Source organism: Ursus maritimus, unplaced genomic scaffold (genome assembly GCF_017311325.1).
Source record: "Ursus maritimus isolate PB19 unplaced genomic scaffold, ASM1731132v1 scaffold_9, whole genome shotgun sequence".
NCBI classification, from domain to species: Eukaryota; Metazoa; Chordata; class Mammalia; order Carnivora; family Ursidae; genus Ursus; species Ursus maritimus.
The window spans coordinates 22841258-22863794 of record NW_024427107.1 but is presented as its reverse complement, the minus strand read 5'-3'; the positions used below and the strand labels follow the sequence as shown (position 1 = coordinate 22863794).

The 22537-nt window shown below is 45.1% G+C and overlaps 1 protein-coding gene across 1 annotated transcript in view; it reads left to right on the top strand.

Annotated features, from left to right (window-relative positions):
• Window positions 1–14238, top strand: part of SBSPON (somatomedin B and thrombospondin type 1 domain containing) — a 23545-nt gene extending 9307 nt beyond the window's left edge. The window contains exons 2-5 of the mRNA XM_040626181.1: window positions 185–379; window positions 8439–8529; window positions 10167–10343; window positions 12515–14238. Coding sequence (XP_040482115.1) covers window positions 185–379; window positions 8439–8529; window positions 10167–10343; window positions 12515–12632 — 581 coding nt within the window. The 3' untranslated portion in view covers window positions 12633–14238. The remainder of the gene's footprint in view (window positions 1–184; window positions 380–8438; window positions 8530–10166; window positions 10344–12514) is intronic.
• Window positions 14239–22537: the final 8299 nt, after the last annotated feature.

The following is a 22537-nucleotide window of genomic DNA, read 5'->3' as shown; positions in this document are numbered from 1 at the left end:
CGGGGGGGGGCGGGGGCGAGTCCCGGTCCACCGAGCCCTGCTGAGACTGTGTTCCTCCCGGTCCAGGGCGCAGTCAAAGCGCGGTCTGCGTGGGCTAACCTCGACTGTTGATGCTGGCGGGAGCTGGCGGCAGGCGGCCGGGTTTGCCCAGGTGAGCGTGCCATCCCGCCGTGCTGTTTTTCAGCTCGCCCGTGCATCGTCGGGGAGTGGAGCCCCTGGAGCGGCTGCGCCGACCAGTGCAAGCCCGCGGCCCGCGTGCGGAGGCGCCCGGTGCAGCAGGAGCCCCGGAACGGCGGCGCGCCCTGCCCGCCCCTGGAAGAGAGAGCCGGCTGCCTGGACTACTCGACGGCCCCGGGCCAGGACTGCGGGCACTCCTTCGGTACTGGGGGTTTCACGGTGGCGGCCTTTGTTGTCTGTGCGCACTGCCAGCGGGGAAAGTTCCGTGCGCGGCGGGGGAGCGGGATGGGCCGGCCCGCCCAGGGTGGACAGGAAGCTCAGGAAATGCTTGATAAAGGAGTGAGTGCCGGCTGCCGCAGGGCCTCCCTCCCCCACCCCCTCCGTGGTCGGTGTGTTCTGAACCCCGTGGTGGCCCCCGCTTTGGGCGTGCACTCGGCGGAAAGGACACGGGCGTTCTGATTTTTAGCAAACTCAAGCTGGCGACAAAGGACTTGAGGTAGGACGACAGTATGTCACACCGGATAGTAAGTGTCCACAAGGTAACTATTCCTCCTGCACCTTAATTCCTGTGCAGTCCGGTCCACTCATCACACACGTGCGAAGGTGATAGGAAAGGGATTAATTCCCAAGCAGTGATAAATTATTCTCGTAAAACACCTGGTCCTCCTCTCCAGCTGACTGCATTGGGGCTGGTGTGATCAGATTTGTGGTTTGAAAAGATCATTCTGGTTGTGGAGTGGCCAGTGGGGGGGCCAGAATTCAGCCTATGAATGAGCCGGAGCTGTATAAAGCTCACAAAGAAATAAGCAAACAGGCCAACACCGATGTGGTCATCTCTGTTGAATCTGATAGAACAAAACACTGACTTCTCAGGATAACAAAGGTCATATGTCTTTCATAGGAACCTGGACATTTTTATGCCAACATGACACTCATCAAGCCATTTTGCTCCTTTTTTATTCTATGCACAAATATTTATTGAGAGTCTACTGGTTGCCAGGCACTGGGCTGGGTGCCAGGGTTACCTTGGTGACGTATGCTGGCGTGAGCCTGCTGTGGGGCAGATCACAGTCTGGGGGTGGGGGTGGGGGGGGATGATAATCAATGATCTTAGGAAATCAGTCCCAGAAAATTACAGCTGCAATTTGGTGCAACTGGTCCTGAACGAGTGAATTGCTTGGAGCTATGAGGGTGTGTAATAAGTTGATTTCCCCGGGGCCTTGGGGGAGGAGGGGAGCCCCAGGAGTGGTGAGGGGAAGGGACTTCCCTAAGGAAGGGGAGGTAAGGCTGAGAAGTGTAGAACTTTCCAGACAGAGACTGGCATGGTGAACCAGGTAGTCAGGTATCGGGGTTCAAGGGATTTGGGGGCTGATGTAGGGAAAACAGGACTACAAGAGGCGGTAATCCACAATAAGCTTTTTTGGGTGGTGTCTGGATCGGGTTGCGTGAGAAGGGGAAGTCCAGAGGCTATGGTGTGGGGACCGCCATCCGGAGGGCGAGGAGAGGAATCTGCCAGGGGCTGTGTGTCTAGGTGATGGCAACTAAGCAGCATGGGTCAGAGAGTTTCGAAGGGCAAGGGTGGTGGCAGCTTGGGGGTCTTACAACTCCAAGGCTTTTTAGCTCATCAATGGCCAGAAGATGCCAGGTGTGGTTTCACAGGGTATGTAAAGCAGGCAGGGCCCAAATGGCTAAAAATCTCCTTGTTTGGCAATTTGTAAAACAATTTGGGGGGTGCCTGGGTGGCTCAATCGGTGGAGGGGCCACTCCTGGTTTCCACTCAGGTGGTGATCTCAAGGTCGTGCGATCGAGCCCAGTGGTGCTCTGTGCTCAGCTGAGAGTCCCTCTGCCCTTCCCTCTATGCTCACTCAAGTGTGCATTCTCTCTCTCTCTCTCAAAATAAATAAATCTTAAAAAAATAAAAATAAAAACCCAATCTGAATGCATAAAAATTTGAGTTTGCTGCCAGTAGGCTTTGGAGCTCACAGTAGTCAGCCCGCTGTGAGGAAGTAAACAACCTAGAGACATCTTTGGCTCATTTCTCTAACACCGGGGAAGCAAAGGCCCGTTTGAGAGGTTGAAGGAAGGCCAGAGTCTGGGGAGCACAGAGAGTGGGGCTGGCATTGAGAGGGGAAGCAAGTGTCTGCCCCGAGCTCTCTGTTTAGGATTTTGGTCTTCATCTTAGGGGCCCTGGAGAGCTACTGGAGCATTTTCTGATGTGGTCAGAGCTGTGATTTGAAACCATGGCCCTGGTAGGGGAGTGGCTAACGGAAGGGCCAGGGGGGAGGCGTCTCGTGGACACGGCAGTCAGATGAAGCTTCTGGGGAAATAACTGAGTGCTCACAGAAACAGTCGTGGGACAAAACCACGGTCGGCTCGTGTACTCTGCGGAGCGTGGCAGAAAAGACTCGGGGAGGAAGTCGCTGTAGGACATTACTGATTTTTTGGATGACTCTTAAAACCTATACTTGATCTATCAAGAGGCAGCTACTTCGCTCAGTTACGGGGTCTGGTTGCTAGAAGTAGTTCTTAAGTACGACTGACTCTTTAGTGCTACACCAGGGCTGTCGCAGACCCGCTTTGCGGTCCGGGATCTCTTTACAACAGCATTATGCAGGTCACGGGAAAAGGGACAGGAAGGTCAATGAAGAGGATGCTATGGAACGTGGGCCAAGGGCAGGGAGCACTGGGCCCACACTCTGCCCCCTGGGGTTCTCATCTCTGCCTGGAGGTGTCCACTCTATCCTCCGGACAAAGCCCCCGGGGCTGTCCTCCTCCGCATGTCCTCGTGTTCCCAAATTACCCCTCTCACCCACCCTTCCCACCAAACTCCAGTAAGAGGATTTTATAAAGCAGCAGTCTTCATAGATGACTCCCCACAAGGTGTTAGTGACTTAGAAATAACATCAACAGGAGAGGTCTGTACTCAGTGGCCGCCTTTCCTAATAAGGTAAGGTAAAATCCAGTTTTGGAAGAGAGGAGAAATCTCTCCTTGGGCACAGGGCACTGGCATTTGCTGCCCTGGCTTCGGTTCCTGAGACGCACTTTCCTATTGGGATGCCGTGGCTGTCACAGGCCGGTCAGGGAAGACAGAACTCCTCGAATATTCCAGTCTGGTGGTTCCTAAAGGGTAGTCCCCAGCCAGCAGCATCGGCCTCAGCTGGGAAACCGTTAGAAAGGCAAGTTCCTCGGGCCCCGCCCAGACCCACGAGGTCAGGATCACTGGAGCTGGGCCTAGCGCTGTCCAGGGGACTCTGCTGCCCACCGAAGTTCCAGAACCGCTGCCCTAGCCCAAGTATGGATGCACCGTTCTTCCCTCAGCCCCCAACTCATAGCGGGATCCCTACATGCCACTTTCCTGAAGGTAGAGGCTCCCAAATGCAAAACAGGGGTTTAGTCAGGTAAATGTGGGGGTAAATCAGACTATTTTCTCTAACGAAGAACTTCTCAGAGGCTTTACTATGCTAATAAGCATTTTCATTCTACAAGAGGGAGATAGACTATGGGATGCTTTCCCACCTTATTTGATGAAATGACCCCTTTTCCCAGGGGATCTCACTGACTCACTAGTGTTCTGTGGAATACACCTGGGACAATGAAGGACAACAAAAGGGAAACGAGAGCAGTGACGTGAAAATGCAATTTGGTGGATCACCCTGAGCCCCTTGCCCCGCAATTCCCATGCGTTCATTTACGTGTGTCATTCCTTGGCGGTTCACTGCACATCTACTCGGGCCAGCGCTCTGCTGGAGTCCCGAGCTGCAGACTCGAGTACCGCACCTGCCACAGCTGATTCTAGCTCAGCGTGATGAGCGAGCGCCCAGAGAGCAGGACGCGCGGGTTGGTGCGGAGGCACGGAGAAGGAGCACCGTCCTCCACCGGGGGGCTCTCAGTCCTGCTGCATGGTCACCTGTGACTGCCCCCCCCCACCTGCACTGGACTTCCTGTTCGCAGGGCAGGAGGCTTGGATGCACGGCATAGCCGCCCCTCACTGCTGCAGGGCAGAGAGCTGTTATCGACATTACTGATTCAGTGTTCATAGCAATCCTACAGGAGGGTGTATTCACTTCCTAAGGCTACTGTCACAAATTAACACAACTCAAATGTACTATCTTAGGGTTCCATGGATAGTGCAACCCAGGTCTCCCTGCGCTAGAATCAGGGTGCTGGCCCGGCTGCGTTGCTTTTGGGGAGAATCCGTTTCCTTGCCTTTTCCATCATCCAGAGACGGTCACATTTCTTTCTTCATGGGCCCCCCTCCTTCTCCACATCCAGCTACATTGCATCTCTGTGCTTTCTTCTGTAGTTACACCTCCCTCTTCCTCTTCGAAGGACACTTGTGATTACACCCAGCCCGCTGAGAAAATCTGGGATCATCTCCCCATTTTAAGGTCAGCTGAGTAGCAACCTTCATTCCATCTGCAACTTTAATCCTTTTTTATGAAATAACATGTTCAGAGGTCCTGGGGATTAGGGTATGGACATCTTTGAGGGCCCAGTATCCTGCTTACCTTGAAAAGGGGACAGCCTCATTATGCTTGAAACCAAGAAGACATTGGAGCTCAGGGAGGCGACAGCATTTGTGAGGGACTTCCAGAGTCTAACCCTGGGTCTCAGGGCTCTAAATCCTGTGGGGTTTTCCCTCTTGATGTTGCTTTGCTGCCCCGGTTATCATTAGAGCTAAAATACCAATTGCAGGTTCTGGTAACTAAGTAGAACTAGAAAGGCTCCGTGAGACCCGTGACTGAAACACGATCACTGAAGCTCTCTTATTAATGATCAAGTAGCTATTGAATTTCCCCATTTCCTTCAATGCAGATCTTGCCTCTATTTTTATCATAAAAACAGATTCAAAAAGCCCAATTACTGCATTAGCTGTACATCCTGACTCCTCCTAAAAGGAGATCGATGTGTATCGTAAGCCGGGTGCTTCCGGGCCGGTGTTATTTGTCACATTTTCATTCTGTTCCCTTTTACACTATATCTACAGACCAGCGGTTCTAAGCCTGCCTTGGTGACACCCCATTGTGTCAGACGACTTCATGAAATTCCCTAAGCAAATTCGGTTTACTTTCATGTTCAAAGTAAGTCTGCTTTTAGAAGTGGAGCTGTTGTAAAACCTAACAATGGTAGGCTGATAGGACGCCAGAAAAGTTGGCAAATGGCCTCTTAACAAAGAATCTATTACATTTGAATATTGTTGCCAGGAAGGGGGAAGGCGGGGGAACTAGATTTATTGCGAGCCTTTGTCCCCGGGCACCCGGCTGTGTTCTTCCACACATAAGCCACAGTGGGACTGAAGGCAAAAACAATTTCTAAATTACTTACCACTCTCAAGTAATGGAAATTAAGTTTGGGGGAGATATTAAAAAGTCGAGCTGGCTCAGAGAACCCCGGGCAATCTGGCTGCTGGTCTGGTTTCTGAAGACTCGTTCACGGAGGAAGTGCCCCCTCTCAGTAGAATGTGCCAGTGAGCCAAGCCAGGGCTCGAGGGGGCAGGACACAGAAGACACAAGGTGACTGGCTGGCTTTCAGGATAGGTCCTACCCTCAGAGGCTTGGCACTGAACGTGGACAGTAGATTGAAAAACCAGAAGCTGTCTTCTGTGTTGGGGTCCTTGCTTCATCATTTTCCCTTCCTTTAACGTCTGTGAGCCTCAGTTTTCTGAGAACACCTCATTAGGGAACCTCTTCACAAAGGTTTTGGGGGGACCAGTCACAGAGGACGGGAAGGTACTTTGTAAAGAAGCAGGCTGGAAACACACAAGGCACTGTCCTGGCAGGCATTGATCTGTGCCCACCGTGAGCCCACCCCCCACCCTCCGGGGGCCCAGGCCCCGCCCCAGCCCTCCCCCTCTGCCAGGGGGCCTGAAGGGACTCCAGGTAGAGGGCTCACGATGTTCCCTCCCCTCTTTTAAAGTTACTTCATATTAAGGACATATTAGGGACTGAAAGGGAAAATAAAACAGAATTTAAGCAATTCCTAGGAAATACGCCGCATAAACAATGAAACGTTGGGATCTACGTTACAGAGTCTGCAGGCAGCGAGGAGCGTGGTTTTGGAGATACTGCCTGACACTGCCGTGTTCAGACGGGAGCCTTGAGCGTGTTCCTTAACCTCTCTGTGCCATAATTTCCTCATCTGTGGAATGGGGAAATAATAGCACCAAACCCAGAGGGGGGCTGTAAGAATTAATGCATTCACACATGAAAGGTGCCCGGCATTATGCCTGGAAACTTGGAAGTGTCTCATTGTTAGCTTTCATTATTATTATTATTATAGAACTTTTTCTAAGGATTTTATATCAGATATTATAGTCACATACTTGCCCTCTACCTCCTAACCTCATTTCCCCTCCCCGCCCCAAGCTATATATTAAGTGCCTTGCCTTTGAACTTCTGTAATAATACATGCGGTACAACTAAGGAGATCAAATAAATGTTTTGAGCTAAAGAAACACATCCTGAAAATGTCATAGTTTGACTGGTCCAATGCCACGTGCACTGGGCAGCGATTGCATTCTTCACTTCCCGAATAAACTCCGAAATTTGTCAGAAGAACAGAAGGGGAAACAATACGTGGGAAAGCTAAAATCCTTTCCATGTTTGTGTTCCAGAGAATTAGATCTAAGAGAAACAGTAAGTTCCTAACATACATGCGCTCCCTTGTTCTTTCTGATTCTGTCCCCGGGTTTGGGAAATTCCAAAGCTACGGTCCCATTTAGAGGGAGAGGCATGTTCTCTGGAGAACAATTAAACAGATTAAACGTGCTAGTGCAGCGAGGAAGAGTGTCCCAGCTGCGACTCTGAGGTCTGCTGCTAGAAGTGAGTCATTTTCACACCGAAGGCATTAAGCACAAGCCACCTAGGACAAGAAGGACACCGGCAACTCTCAGGAGCAGGTGGCCACCCGCTCGGTCTCACATTCCCTAGTCATAGCAAAAGGCCTCCCTGAGAAAATCTAAACGAGAATTCGGCTGCCACCTTGTGGCCCTAAGAAGCCAGTGAGGAGCCAGGACAAATGCACGCGGACGCATCTGTTTTGCAGCCCTTTTGCCATTTTGTTCACGTTGATGATGACTTTGGCAGCGCACAAGCCAACATCAGCTGGTCTCTACCCTTCCTGGGACGGTCCAGTTTCTGAAACGAAAGGTAGGCAGGATTGTTGCGCCGTCTCAGCCACAGGGCTCGGTGTAGGAACAGAAGACCACAGGGAGGTAGGACCCATGTGGCTTGGTGGCAAGTCCGTGACTTCATTCACTCACTCACTGAGCCACCATTCATTGCCTACGTGCTGACTGAGTGTGTCAACGTGTGAGGGCCACGGTGATGACCAGGGCAAAACCCTGCCTTCCTTGAGTTGACAGCAGAGCAGGGTCGGGACATTGATACAGGCGCTGTCCTGGATCATCGGCCGCCCCATATTTAGCAGTGAACAGAATGAGACACGCAATCGGTGAAAGAAGAGAGCAGAGGTGGGAGGGTTCCTGGCCCCTTTTCTTCTCTCCAGTCCAGAGCGTCGGAGTTGGGCTGGGGTGGGGAACAGGGAGGAGGAGAGGACCAACCTCACTTTCCTTTCCTGAGGCTGAGGGTTCGCATGGGGAGGCTGCTGTGCTGGCCGGCACCAGGCAGTCACCCTGAGACCACAGGGGAGGTGCAGAAGTTTCCAGGCTGGGGTCAAGAGGACCTGTTGGGGGGGGACACTCACACCTTCTCCCTTGGTACTTTGGTTTTCTCCTTTTCATGTTTCCTCTCTCTCTTGTGGTCTTTTTTTCTCCTTACATCCCCTTTTCCCTCTCCTTTGTCTTCTTCCTCTGTTATTTCTCCCTCCTATTCTTTTACTTTATTCTTCCTGTCTTTCCCTTTTCTCTTCTATTTCTCTTCATCTTTAAAAACCTTCTCTCCCATTCTCCATTCCCTCCTTTTCCCCCTGGTTTGCTCTCATCTTTCACTACTTCCTCTACGTTTCTATTCCTGGTCCCCATGCCCCCCCTTCCTCCCCTTTCACACAGTGTCAGCTTATTACCAAGGACAAGTCTGCCTGTCAGACGCTTGCAGTTCTCCCTCCCATCAGTGTGCACACAGATCTTCTTCGAACTGGGTTCTGGGGACACGGGAACTTGGCCCCGTCTCATTCCTGGAGGTGTGCTGCGGCCCTTTGCACTTAGGGATGGGGGGCTCAAGACAGGATTGACACCAGGTTTGGGAAGGGTCGTTCCGAGAACTTTAGGCTGCATGTGTCCAACGCCCTTCTCTCTTTCCTAGTCCCTGCCTTTATAACTACCTCTGCGTTCAACAAGGAGAGAACAAGACAAGCCACCTCTCCACAGTGGTCTACAGACACAGAGGACACCGGGTAATTTGGTGTTTTTGTTTTGTATGGTTTGGTTTGGGCTTTTCAGCTTATGCTTTTGCAGTTGTGTGGCCAAGTCAGCCCACAAAGCTTGTCTTGGTAGGATGGGGTTTCTTCTGTTACTTGTTCATTGACTTTGGGTAAAACATGACCCTTTACCATAAAGCTGGGATCTACTTCTCTCTTCCCTGTTTTTGTGAGGCCGCCAGGATTTGTCTCTGAGGTCTCATCAACAAGAAACACACTATATAAAATGATGGTATCACTTTATCAATCGAACTCAGAATGTTCCTCTTAGAGTCATTAGGAGAACATGGACTCTAGCACCACCTGTGTTTGGTTAATCTGAAAGTGGTCCATGCGTCAGCTCTGAGCATTTCTATCAGGACAGAAGGCACCGCCTGGGATGGTCCCCCATGCTTACCCGAAGTCCGCTCTCCAGCTGTCAGCGGAGGGACCCCAGTCAGCTGCACGTTCAGATCCCCACACTGCCATGGACTAGCCAGAACACCTTGGATGTGTTGTCCCACCTCAGTTTTTCTTCTTCAAAAATGAGAATATTAATGCCTACCACATGGCGTTGTTAGGAGAATTTAATGAGAAAATAATGAAGAGCCGTCTGGGTTAAGCTGTCTGACTGAAGTTGATTGAAGCCGCGTCACAGAATTTCCCACCTCGGTACCTAAAGGTACCTAATGAATGGCCTACCACTGTTAAAGCTCGAGGAAGCAGACCTTCCAATCACTTTCGTCTAACCTAGGACAGCTCATAATTCTATGGATAAGAAACTAGCCCACTGGAGCTTAATTAGAACCGAAAACACAACATGCAGGAGTTTTACTATGTTTTGCTTCCCTGAAGAATTGTAAAATCATGTTGCTTTTTAGTACAAGACTCTGAAGTGTTCACCCTTGTCTGGATGCTCTCCCTGGGCCTTCGGAGTCTAGTCACTACGGTGCTAGAGAGTTCCACAGTTCAGTGGAAGGTGACACTATCCTCTGTCACAGAAAAACGTCTCCAGCTGCCCATTTCTTTTTATCTATGAGCCCAATATAACTTTGATGCTTGGATTCAAGTCCCAACTCCTCATCATTAGCCCAGATCACGCAGGTGAGCCGGGTGGGGAGCACGGGGAAGGCCCGTGGGAACGTCTGTGGGGCAGAAAAGCACGGGTGCCGGGCCGGGCACGGAGGACCAGCCCTCCAGGGGCTCACATGTTCTCAGACTCAAGACTCAAGTAAGTTCTTATTTGATTTCTCTTATTCTTTATCAGCAGAGTTATTAAGGGCTATTTTCCTACTGAAATGTGCTTTATAGACACAATTTGGTGGTCAGATTAGATAGGAAACAGGATATCCAAATTTCTGCAAACTCATGTTGACCAGGTAATTCAATCATGGATTGGAAAAGAGCCACAGACTTCACTGTAGTTGCCAGTCAGGCATCGTCCCTCATCGTAGTTCGGCAAGTGAGAAACTTTACCAGGTGTTCTGTGACCGGCGTGTAGCCCGGGAAGATCCACCACACCACCTTCTCCAGTCGGCCAGGTGCCCTTGGGGGTTGCAGGCTTCCTAAGACTTTGTTCGGCGTTAGGCTGTCTCCCAGTACAGCACGCGCAAGTGTTGCATTCTTTGCTCTAGATACTGTATGGAGTTCAAGACAGAGTCACTGACTCATCACTGCGCTACGGAGAACCGCCCCCTGACCCGATGGATGCAGTATCTCCGAGAGGGGTACACAGTGTGCGTCGATTGCCAGCCCCCAGCTATGAACTCGGAGAGCCTTCGCTGTTCCGGAGATGGCCTGGACTCGGATGGGTAAGAGAGAAACTTTGGTGGAAGGACTCTTCTTATTTTTCATCTGGAGAGACCTGTCCTCTCTGTGTCCTGAACAGCAGACCATTCCGTAGCATCTCAGGGCAGGATTTGGGAGTCAAAACACAAAGTCAGGAGAACCCTCTCTAGCAATTCCTGAATCCAGGGCCCAGTTCACACAATGGGACTCAGAGGCTCTATAGCAGAGATGAATGGGTAAATTTGGATACTGGGGTTCATAGCCTGCTCCCAACTGACGATTGAAAACCTGATCACTCCAAAGCAGTGTTTTGAAAACCACTTGAATCAGAACCTCTTTGGATGGTGATTTAAAATATACAGATTCCTGGGGCACCTGGGTGGTTCAGTTGGTTAAGTGACTGCCTTCAGCTCAGGTCATGATCTCAGGGTCCTGGGTTCCCTGCTCAGCGGGGAATCTGCTTCTCTCTCTCCCCTCTGCCCCTCCCCCCTGCTCATGCTCTTTCTCTCTCTCTTTCTCTCGCTCCCATAAATAAAAAAAATCTTAAAAATAAAAATACAGATTCCTGAGCCTCACTTGAGATGAACTGAATCAAAATCTTTGGGGGTGGAATTTGTTTTTTTTAAAGATTTTATTTATCTGAGAGAGACAGAGATAGAGATAGAGCACGAACAGGGAAGAGGGGGAGAAGCAGGCTCCCTACTGAGCAGGGAGCCCAACGCAGGGCTCGATCCCAGGACTCTAGTATCATGACCAGAGCTGAAGGCAGACGCTTAATGGACTGAGCCACCCAGGCGCCCCTGGGGGTGAATTTTTAACCATCTTCTAGGTCAAGAGTTGGCAGAGAGTAGACACTTTCAGCTTTGTGGGCTATATGGTCTCACTACTCAACTCTGCCATCATAGCATGAAAGCAGCCACAGACACTGTGTGAGCAGGTGAACTTGGCTTTGTTCTAAATACTGTATCTATGGACACTAAGATTTGAATTTCATGTAATTTTCATGTGTCATGACATATTCTTCTTTTGAGTTTCTTTAAAAACAAAAAACTATTCTAAACTCACAGACCACACAAATACAAATGGTGGGCTGGATTTGGCCCATGGGTTGTGGTTTGCTGACCCCTGCCCAGACGATTCACTCCCACAGCAGTGTTTCAGAACCACTGCTCCATGGGGGTAGTCCTAAAACCATGACTGAAAGGGTGGTGGGCTCAGCTTTGCAGAACCGGAAACCTACAGAAATCTATAAATTGTACAAAAGAATTGACCCTGAAAACACTTTATTACCCTAAAAAATCTATCCCAATCCTGTACTCATTTATCAGTTAAATCTGATAACACTCTTTCTAAGAGAAGAGTAGACTTCATGCTGGTGAGCTCTTGGACAAAGACCAATTTTGGTCACATGTGGATTATGGTTTTAAGCGTGTCAGGTAGAACTGGTAAAAATACAGATTAGAAAGTAAAATACGGACCTTTCCAGCTAGTCATTATTCCCATAGTATATTTTAATATTTATAACCTGAATTTATGTTTATTAGTCACTTGTGCCTAATAGCCTTTGTAAGGAGTACACCACATGAACAGTAAAGTAGGTAAGACATTCATATCAAATAGACACCAAATCTTTAGACTGATTATTTTCCTGAATATCTCATCCATATTTTGTCTTTAAATGAATTTATAATTTAATTTGTACCCAGAAAGTACCTTAAACCCTGGCTGAGGTTACAATGACTTTAGAAACAATAATTCCAACAATCTGGCTTTGCTCTTCCTGCTTCTCCCATTTTTTCATTATGGAATCAAAGAGTTGAAGATTACAAGAGCTCATTTGGGCAGACCCCTCTAATTTAAATATACGTGAAACAGGGAGCCATTTTCCTTTATGTAACACTTCATATATTCAGATCAAGTGGGAGAAAGGAATACAGTAATCTCAAACTGCTCTCTCAACAGGAGGGTATCCTCAAATAGAGATTAATTTGTAATTTGTTTTGATGGAACCCCTAAGAAGGGAAACTCAGTTTGTGATCATTTTTTTAAAATTTCCATTTTTAATGCACTTTCAAAACTCCAGGTATGATCATTCTTTGAACAACAACAAAACACCTCAATTTATGATCCTGTAAATTAGAATTCTTTTTGATTTGCTTTCAGCGTAACTAACATTTTCAAAATATCGTTTCAGAAATCAAACTCTCCACTGGCAAGCAATTGGCAATCCTCGATGTCAAGGAACTTGGAAAAAAGTTCGGCGAGTAGATCAGTGTTCTTGTCCAGCTGTTCACAGTTTTATTTTTATATAGATTGTGATATAAATATTTCAGAATGTGTTTGTAAACATGCTAAACATTACCAAGTCATGTTCAGTGCTTCATAAACCTTCAAAAACCATTTGGCCAGAGTCCCTGAACACATCATTGCCACACTCCAAAGTAGAGAAGGAAAATGCACGGGCCAGTTCTCAAGATACCCAGTACCTTTGTTTTTATTTTTACTGCGTTGAGGACCCACCCTAAAGATTCCTGTGGTTTTGTGTCCTTGGCCTTCTACAGAGTCCTCTCGTTCAAAGGTGGCCCACACAACACAGAATACATGTCTGTTTGCACTAAAATTACTACAATATGGTCCGTTTATTGGTGAGTAGTTGGCATTTAAGGGTATCCATGCTTTGAATCTTGCATTCCCTCTTTCTGTTCTGTAATCTCTTAAAAACTTCTCGCTTTAAAACATGTATAGAGATCTATGTATACTCTCACACATACATTTCCCATGTATTATTCCATAAATTTTGAAATAATAATTTAAAGAAAATAGTCACAAATAATCTTCCACAGGACAAGTTAAGATTTAGTAAGCGTTTTGTAATGAAAACCCAACAGCTATATTAAAAATACTTTTTTGAAGAAGAAATTTTCTTTGGTTAATTGACAAGACCAATCAAATGTTCATTCTAGGTCAATACAAGTTCCTTAAATGCCATAATTTTCATGAAGAGAATTTTGGCACCAATGAATGAAACAATGCTTTAATTACGAAAATTTTATCAACATTAGCATTTAAGATTACTTCTAGGGCTTAAAACTTGAAGCTGACTAAAATCATCTTTCAGATTTAAGTTTAAACTAGCTTCTGGTTTAATTGAAGTAAACTTACTACTTTTTGTCTACAGCCTACATTTTCTTCTGTTTGGGGTGGAAGGCAGTTATAAATTACGGAAGACATAGATTTTATTATAAATGCGATGACCTCTCTCACACACACAGAAGTATTAGTCTTCTTTTATGATTGGAGAACCAGTGAGCTAGAGACAAAGTGGCTTAAGGGTGGGTTATTCTGCAGGTCAGCCACAGAGACCGCTCTCAGTTTCTCATCCCGGACTCAGCATTGATGAAAAGCCTGACTATGCCAAAGACAGCTGGGAAAGCTAAGCCCTTTTCAATTCTGAAACAAATTTTAAATTTAGGATATTTTCTCTGAAGAACTGCATCTTAAAATTTAAACTTCTTCGGTTTCATTTGTATACAATATTATTCACTAACAAATGATTTACTAAAATACATATTTCTTGGTACTTATCATGTAATGACGAGAATGACAATAGCAAACTTAATAGGGCTGGAAAAGTCCCTAATATTTAATGCGGAGAGTAGCAGTATTTCTGACTATAAATTCATTTAACTGTCAGAGTTGTTTTTATGGTAAATTCTTCAGAGATGAATAATAAAAATTTTGAGTCTCATCAAGGTTAGGACCTTAAACTATAAGTTCAGTATTAACATTTTAAGACCATTTCTAACCTTCGTAAAGCAAGATTTTTGAAGATATACCTGAGTAATTTTAATGTTACTTAAAATTTTTGTACCAGTTAATAAACTCTCTGTTCACATTTTTAAGAGGTCTTTACTTGTTTGACTAGAAAATACCCACATTTTCTGGACTGGTCAGAGAATGTACAAATTTTCACCAAAAACAAAATTTAAAAAACCCTTCAGAATTGGTAGGCATACATATGGAGACTATCAGCCATAAAGCTAGGCTGTATTTATGGTTCCAGGGTGTGTTATATCATTTAACATATTTGAGTTGTATAAAATCATTTTTCACCTCATGTATTTAGTTTTTAGTGCTGGCCATTTATTATTTTCACAGTGAAGTATATTTTTGTTACTTCTATTCTTGAGAACAACTTCATAGGCTAGAAGACTTATCTATTAATGTTTTTGAAAAGCTTGTTATTCTAGTGGAGTCCAAGGAAACAGTTCAGAACTAAAAATTGTAGTCCAAGCAATTAAGGAAGAACTAGAAGTTTTATTTTCAAGGTTAAAGACCAGGTATTTACCTCTTCAGTGTTCTTTCTCAATGAGTACCAAAGGGCTGGGGTCCCTGCCACAGGTGCTCTACAGTGATGTGTGGACCCTAGAATTACTTAAGATTGATTTTTCCAAAGTGTATGTGGAAAGTAAGTTGAACAACAACAAAATACACACACACACACACACACACACTCAGGAAAGATGAAGAAAGGATTTAGGGATGGTGATCACTCAGAAGGGGAGAATGAAAAAGAGATGGGAAAAAAAAGAAAAAGGGTCAAGGTAAACTATAACCACAGTATTCTCTTTTTAGGATCTTTCTTGGGACATTTTTGTTTGAGAATGCTGTAACTAAGCATAAATATCAACAGCCATAATTTAGCCATCTTTTCCAGGTATGCGCAAAAATGATGCAAAATAAAACTGGTTCTATTCTCTAAGAATATTCTAGTGAATATTCATATAAATAACTCAGGTTGACTTAGAAAATAAAGACCTGGACATTCTGAGGTATAAGCAATCAGGTGATCATATTGAAAGAGAGGTGAACCATCTAGACTTGTGACAAAATGGATACACATTTACCCTCTCTCCTTCCCCAAATCCCACTGAGATTACAGGAGTCACAGCAGAGATGTCCATACGTACATAGATGAGGAGGGCGGAGGTGGTGGTGGTAGGAATCAGCCCCAAATCAGAGATTTTGAAGAATTTTTTTGAAGATAGCTTCTCCTGATAGATAAACCAAAACAGAAAGACTGTACCTTTTAAAGCATGTAGAAAAAAAGTTGGAATCAGAGGTGAGAGCCATTCTTCCTGGGGTGGAAAGGTCCCACTGAGCAACAAACAAGATGAATTTTAAACATCCTACCACTAGAGACAAATTTGCGCAATTTAAAATCAAGGATAAAGAAGACTATGAAACCTTCCAGAGAGAGAAAACCCAGATTACCTACAAAGGAACAAGAACATTCATGGGAAGACAGCAGTGTTCTCATCAGTATCTGTGGATGCTTGAGGTCTAATGGGATAAGGCTCCAAGCACTGAGGGAAAATAATTTTGAAACTAGCATTCTCTGTCAGCAAAACTACTAATAACTTGTGACGGCAAGATATAGACTTGCAGAGGTACAAGGATACAGAACCCTGATGAGGGTCCTACATAGGGTTTTGTCTTTGTTTTTCATTTAAACATGGTAGGTTGAACATATATTTGCCTCCCAATTCCCAGTAAACTTACAGTTAAAGGATTTTTTTTAAAAGGCAAAAAAATATTAGAGGATCAAGAGAGACAAAGCTAGCAGGAAAGGGACGGCCACCAGATCTGGGGAGCAGAAAAGCAGATGGCTAAGAAGAAAGGAGAAAGCCAAATGCCTACTGGAGTGAATCTGGATGAGCAAGGTAATTTACAGCACCTTGGAAAGGTTCCAGATACTTCCTTTAATGGAACGGTTGACAGTTGGTATAAGAAACAGAGCCTTAAATTCTCTGCCGCCAGGCAACAGCCTGACAGGTCTACTCTTGGGAGGGACTCCAGATCGGAAACACCAGAGACAGCAACTGAGAACGGAAACTGAGTGAGCCTCCATTCTGAATGGTGACCCCCAGGTCTCTCCTCCACGTGCTCTGAGAATACCGCAACCAGGAGTGTCTACTCTCCTCCTGCACTCCCACTCTCATCCGCTCACAGCAGTTTGTTAGATTCCTCTCTAAGGAAATCGATCATCCAAGAGAAACGACCGCAGGTACTGACAGCTAAAATAGCCAAGTTCCTGTCCCATCACTATACAGAGATGCCTGGATCTTGACACGGGAGCGCCTATCAGTGCTCACAGAGCTTCCTGTCAGCTTTTTCATTCTCACTCATAAATACGAATGAACAGCCCAGGACAAGCAGACGTTTGAGGAAAACCACTAACAGAGAAACCAAAATTAAATGAAAAAAAGCAATATAACAAAACTCAGAGGCAATAAACAATGCCAGGATCAAAAGAGATTAAATAATATCAGTCATGAAATAAGAACAGGATGCCCAGAGAAGGAAACACTAAAACCTTGAAAAAGGAAAATTAAAACCTCTTGAATATTAGCAAGATTGATAGTAGATATATAAATGTTGTAACATTCGGAAGTTAAACAACATTTTCCCCAGAAAGTAAACAAAAAAATTAAACACAGAAATTAGGAGACAAAAGATAAAAAAATTAGAAGATCAAAGAGATCCGACATCTGGATAATGGGAGTTCTAGAAAGAGAGTACAAAGAAACTAGGAGGGAGGTTACTCAGAACCTAGCATATATATTGCCAAAGCCACTGAGTGTCTGTCTCATTCGTTTAAAAAAAAAGAAAAAAGATTCCCATTAAATCACATTACCATGAAATTATAGATCATTGGACACGAAAAGAATCTAAAACCTTCCAGAGAGAAAAATGTAGGTCACAAGGCAAAGGATCAGTAACCACAATGGTTATCAGACCACTTGAAGCAACATTTGACCCTGAAGACAAGAAAGCAATGCCTTTGAAATTCTGAGAGAAAATATTTTCCAAGTTAAAATTCTATATCTAATACCATTATTAGTCAAATACAAGGACAGAATAAGAATATTGTCAAACACGCAAGATATAATAGTTTTCTATTCTACACATCTTTTCTTGGGAAGGTACAGGAAGAGGGGCTCTACCTAAATGAGAGTATAAACCATAAGAGAGGGTCCAGGAAGTAGGAAATCCAATGCAGGAGAGATGACTGGGATCCCCAGGGCAAAGATAAAGGGACATGTGAGCTTGACAGCTGTGCAGCAGGCCTGGAGGGCAGCCAGACACATGAGAGCAGGAGGAAGCAGGTCACCAAGAAAACAATGAAATCAACAGAATATCTGACATATTTCAGTGCATTCAGAGATTTTCAGTTGGGTCAGAGAACTTGGAGATGATAAATGATGGGTACACACAGCTCGGGTATAAATAACAAGAGAACTATAATAATACAAACGCTGGTTACTGATTTAACCAAAAATGGATACAAATACTCTGGAAGAACTGGGAAGAAGCAGCATGTGAATGGTGAAATGTGTGTGTTTGCAGGGGCTGAGGGGAGAGCGTGCAAGAGACCTAAAATCTCACCCTATATAGTGGGGGGGGGGGTGTCAATAATCTAATACCTCAAGCCAGAAAATAAACAGCAGTATGAGCAGATTTTTATTAGATATAAAAATCAATACTTGAGAAGAAGAGTTAAGAGTTGAGAATGGTCACCTTCAGGGAGAATCAAAAGGCAGTGGAAGGGAAGAAATGTTTCCCATTTTACACCCTGTAGAACAATTTTACTTTTAAAACTACGAACATGGGGGCGCCTGGGTGGCTCAGTCATTAAGCGTCTGCCTTCAGCTCAGGGCGTGATCCCAGGGTCCTGGGATCGAGCCCCGCATCGGGCTCCCTGCTTCGCTGGGAGGCCTGCTTCTTCCTCTCCCACTCCCCCTGCTTGTGTTCCCTCTCTCGCTGGCTGTCTCTGTCAAATGAATAAATAAAATCTTTAAAAAATAAATAAAATAAAATTATGAACATGGATTACTTTAGTAAAAATGGAAATACAAATTATAAGAAAAAATTAAAAATATAAGTATGGTCAAAATGTGAAGCAAACTAAGATAGTTTTGAGCTACTAGGGTGGGGGGGGAATGGATAGAAAGACACAATAAGAGAGAGAGAGAGAGAATACAATTTACCTTGACACTTCTTTGAGTTGCAAGAATTGATGATAGAAGATTACATTTTTTGAGTTAGTCACACTTCTAGGATCTAATGTGAATAATATATGGTGGAGTCATAATACGGGCTTATTGGTTTCTGATTTTTTGGAATTACTCCATATCTAAAGCACAAAATATTTCATTATAATTAAATGCTAAAAACGAACCAAACCAATCCAAGCAAACAGAACCCTTAGCAATGTAATAGTGATAGGAGGGCGTGGGAATCTCGGGAGAGCAGAAGTGCTGACTTTAGGGGTCCTGATACCCTCATTCTACATTGGAGAGTCAAGGAATCCTGTCTGAGGCTGATGGCATAAGAGAAGCTTTAGTAACTCGAAGAAGAAACACACTGAAGGAAGCTCAGGAGGAGCATGGGAGGGGAGGAAGGCGGAGGTGCGAGGTGAGTTCAATGTCTCATGTGTCCTGGGGGGGGGGTTACGGTAATAGTAACAGCCAAGTGTAAGTAATCAAGATATGGAAGCATAAGCAAAAGGGCTCGTTATAGGATTCATTTGGGTAACAACTCATCAAAGCCGTTACTGTTGTTTTTAACCACTTGGTAGTGGTAGAAAGCCCTAGGATTAGAGAGACTTAGAAAAGCATCTCTGAAATAATGAAAAAAATACTTGGCAGTGAAAAGTACACTTCAATTACAGGTGTATTTTGAGGAATTCTTGTATATTTTACTTGCTGCTGCAGCCGCCAAGTTCCACTGGTATTGAGAACACTGAGCTGGGCTTTTTATGAGGGACATCCACATTCCTGGACTAAAGAGGGAAGAGAATTCCGCCCTTTTTTTTTCTGATAAAGAAAACTTTTAATTGCGGGACATCAGCAGCACAATAAAAGTTCTGTCACTTACCAATACGATTCTGCCAATGCGAGTCAGAATAACTGAAGCTTGATTCCTCCTCTGTGACATGTAATTATTACTACTGCTCTGCCTCCTCATCAGGGTTTTGCAAGAGTTACAATCCATGCAAAGCAAAGCGCTCACAAATTTATAAATACAGAGACAGATGTGAGCTCTTCAAGTGGAAAAGGAAAACATTCTTTAAATAATTTTCTTGTAAAAAACGACACTGAAAAAGTATTCTTTTCCTTTGAGAGGTGTAGATTACATAAACCATCACATTTCTTATGTCAAATTGTCTTTTCCATTTTTGCTCTTTCCACACAGGATAGGTTTAAATGAAGGCTTACTTTAATATTAAAGTATGTTGACATATGAAGGTGTTATGTGGTGGGGAAGGTAAAAAACACAGTAAAAAACACCAGCAACAACAACAACCAGAAACAGTTTTTTGGCTCTCAGCTGCAAATCCCTTCTCTGCCCTGCTTTGGGATCCTAGAGCAAGAAATCCGCTCACATCTCGACATAATGTTAACGTTAAGCTCTATCAACAGAGGGCGCTGGAGTGACTCTGGTGATGGTGACAGCAAGACCACTCCCTTGCAGTTCCGGCCGTTATATAGTGTGGGAGCCACGCGGATGAGCTCCAGCTGCATCCCCCAGACGCCTCTCTGTCATCCCCACACGGCCCAGTGATGGTGGGCTGCTTTTCCAGACCACCACCACCTGTACCCTCTGCCAGTCTCTTCACCTCCAGCAGGCTGTGCTCCACCACTCGGCAGAGGAAAGGGGCGCCCTTTCAGTCGGTAGTTCCTTTACTCTTCTCTTCCTCAGCAATGGGGGCAGAATGCAAAGCCCAAGGCCTGACCGAGGTGGGGTGTAATTAAACAAGGATGCCAAAAGACTTATTCTTAGAGGAAGACTGAACTGGAAGTAAATCCAAAATGGTCCCCTTCTCCCTAAGGAATTGTGGGAGCATTACCTTGGCCTAATGAAGGCTGTCGCTTCAGTCTGCTGTCTTGTGACTCTGCACCCCAAATTCTCATCACCAGGCTGGTCTTTAGAAACCCTATGCTGTTAAACTTACTTTAAAAGTGATTCTAAACTTGGAAATTTCCAAACCTGGAAGAAGAAAATATGAGAATTGAAAAACATCCCCAGTTTCAGAAGTAACTGCTTACCAGAACAAAGTCCTACATATTTTAAAGACAACAAGATCTAGAACTCAAAGGCCAGGGTCAGCAAACTACAGCCTGCAAGCCAAATCTTGCTGCCTGCTGTTTTTGTAAATATAATTTTATTGGAACATAGCCGCACCCACTCATTTAGTATTTACGTGTATGGTTAATTCCAAGCAGACTCGACAGACCGTTTCCGCCCACAAAGCCTAAAATATTTTTTCTGGCCCTTTATAGAGAAAGTTTGCCAACTCCTGGCTCAGACCACTGACATTTAATATAATTATTGACGTGGTTGGATTCCGGTGTACCAATTTTTCTTTGTCCCTGTGGTTTTTACTTCCTGTTTCCCCCTTTCACTTTCTTTTGGATTATTTAATTTTTAATATTCCATTTTATCTGTTGGCTATATATGTGTTCTTTAAAATGGCTGCACTAGGGATTACAATACCTAGCTTTTCTGTTGAAGCGTTATTATTCCTAATATTAGACTTCATCTAAATTGGAAAAGCACTGCAATCAACTGAAACAACCCTGAGACTGAATATGAAAATGGACAACGGGTTGACCTCATATGACAACAAACTTGGACCCACGACCTCTGCTGCAACCAGTTTAGGTCGCTCAATGAACCCCTGCAGCAACACACTCAGAATGGTCGAGACTCGGTCGATGACTGTCAACACCCTGATTTTTTGTCCAAACTCAGGACCAAGCACAGAAAGCCAAAAATGTTCCCCCAAACAATCACGTAAGACACCTGCTGCTCCAGCTTCCCCCTGCCAGTGACCTCCAACCAGAGCATGCCTGCAGCTCCGTTTCTCACTGGACAGCTTTCCCGGTACGAACTTCTGCCTGCGTCTCTGCAAATCACGAGTCGTGGCTGACTCCCTCGCTATAGCAAGCTCTGACTGAACAGCCTGTCTGTTCTCATTTCTCAGTGGCCTTTATTTCCACAACTCAAATGTTCGACAACAAAATACATGTGATACAGTCACATATTACTGGATACGTGAACAAACTACTGCTACATCCATGAACTGAAAGAAAAAAGGCCAAAAAATTAGAGTTAGTTCATTCAATTTCCTCAAATGTCTCAAGTCAAAAAGAAGAATCAGATATTCTCCTGGTCTTAACAGACTGGCTGAGTTGGGGCTCATTCAACGGGTAGCCGGATCACTTCTAACTCTGCCTGACCCTTCACCTCCTGGACATGTGAAGCTCAAAGATCAGAGGTGGAGGCCTAGGGTCCTCTTTAGTCTTTTCTGAGACTGTGCAGTCCTGGGCATGTGGGCAGCCTTCCGGAGTCCCTCATTTACTTGAGTCTTCAAAGCCCCTTAACCCCACACCCCGGCCCCTATGTATCTTCCTCCCCCAGACTTCCGGTTTGTGTGGCATCTCTGACACACGGCAGCTGTAGGTAACAGGTTTTTAAGGCCTGGAGACCTCAGAGGGGCAGAAACAACAGCAAATTCCTGACTTAAAACACTCAGGGAAAAGCCAGACAGGTCAAGACACAACAACCTGAGAACAAAGTATCCCCTTTGGCACCGTCAAGCCACACCAAGAATTTCTTACAAAACTGAGTGCCTCTTTATTAAGCAGTGCTCCAGTTGTTTTAGGTTTAGACTGTATCTCAGAGTTTCAAAGATTAGATTTTAACAGTTTTTGCCACCTTGATAGTTGTCTCAGTAAAGGGAAAAGTCTTTGGAGCTCCCTACTCCACCATTTTCGGTGATGTCACTAGGTCACATTTTAAAATGACATTTTAGAAATGGAGGACAGAGGAGTGGCTGCCAGGGATTGGAGGAATGATGCAAGAGGGAGAGGAGTAGCAACAGGAGGGACCCTTGTGGGGCTGCAGCTGCTCATGACCTTGCCTAGGGGGTGAATACATGAACCTACACAATGATAAATTATTTAGAACTAAATACACACATACAAGTAAAACTGGGGAAATGTGCATAACACTGGTGAATTGTATCAACATCCTGATGGCGATATGCTACAGCTTTATGACGTTGAGGGGAAGGAAAAGCAGAGGAACAAAAGTACAAGGAATCTCTCTATCATTTCTTAGTAACTGCATATGAATCTACAATTATCTC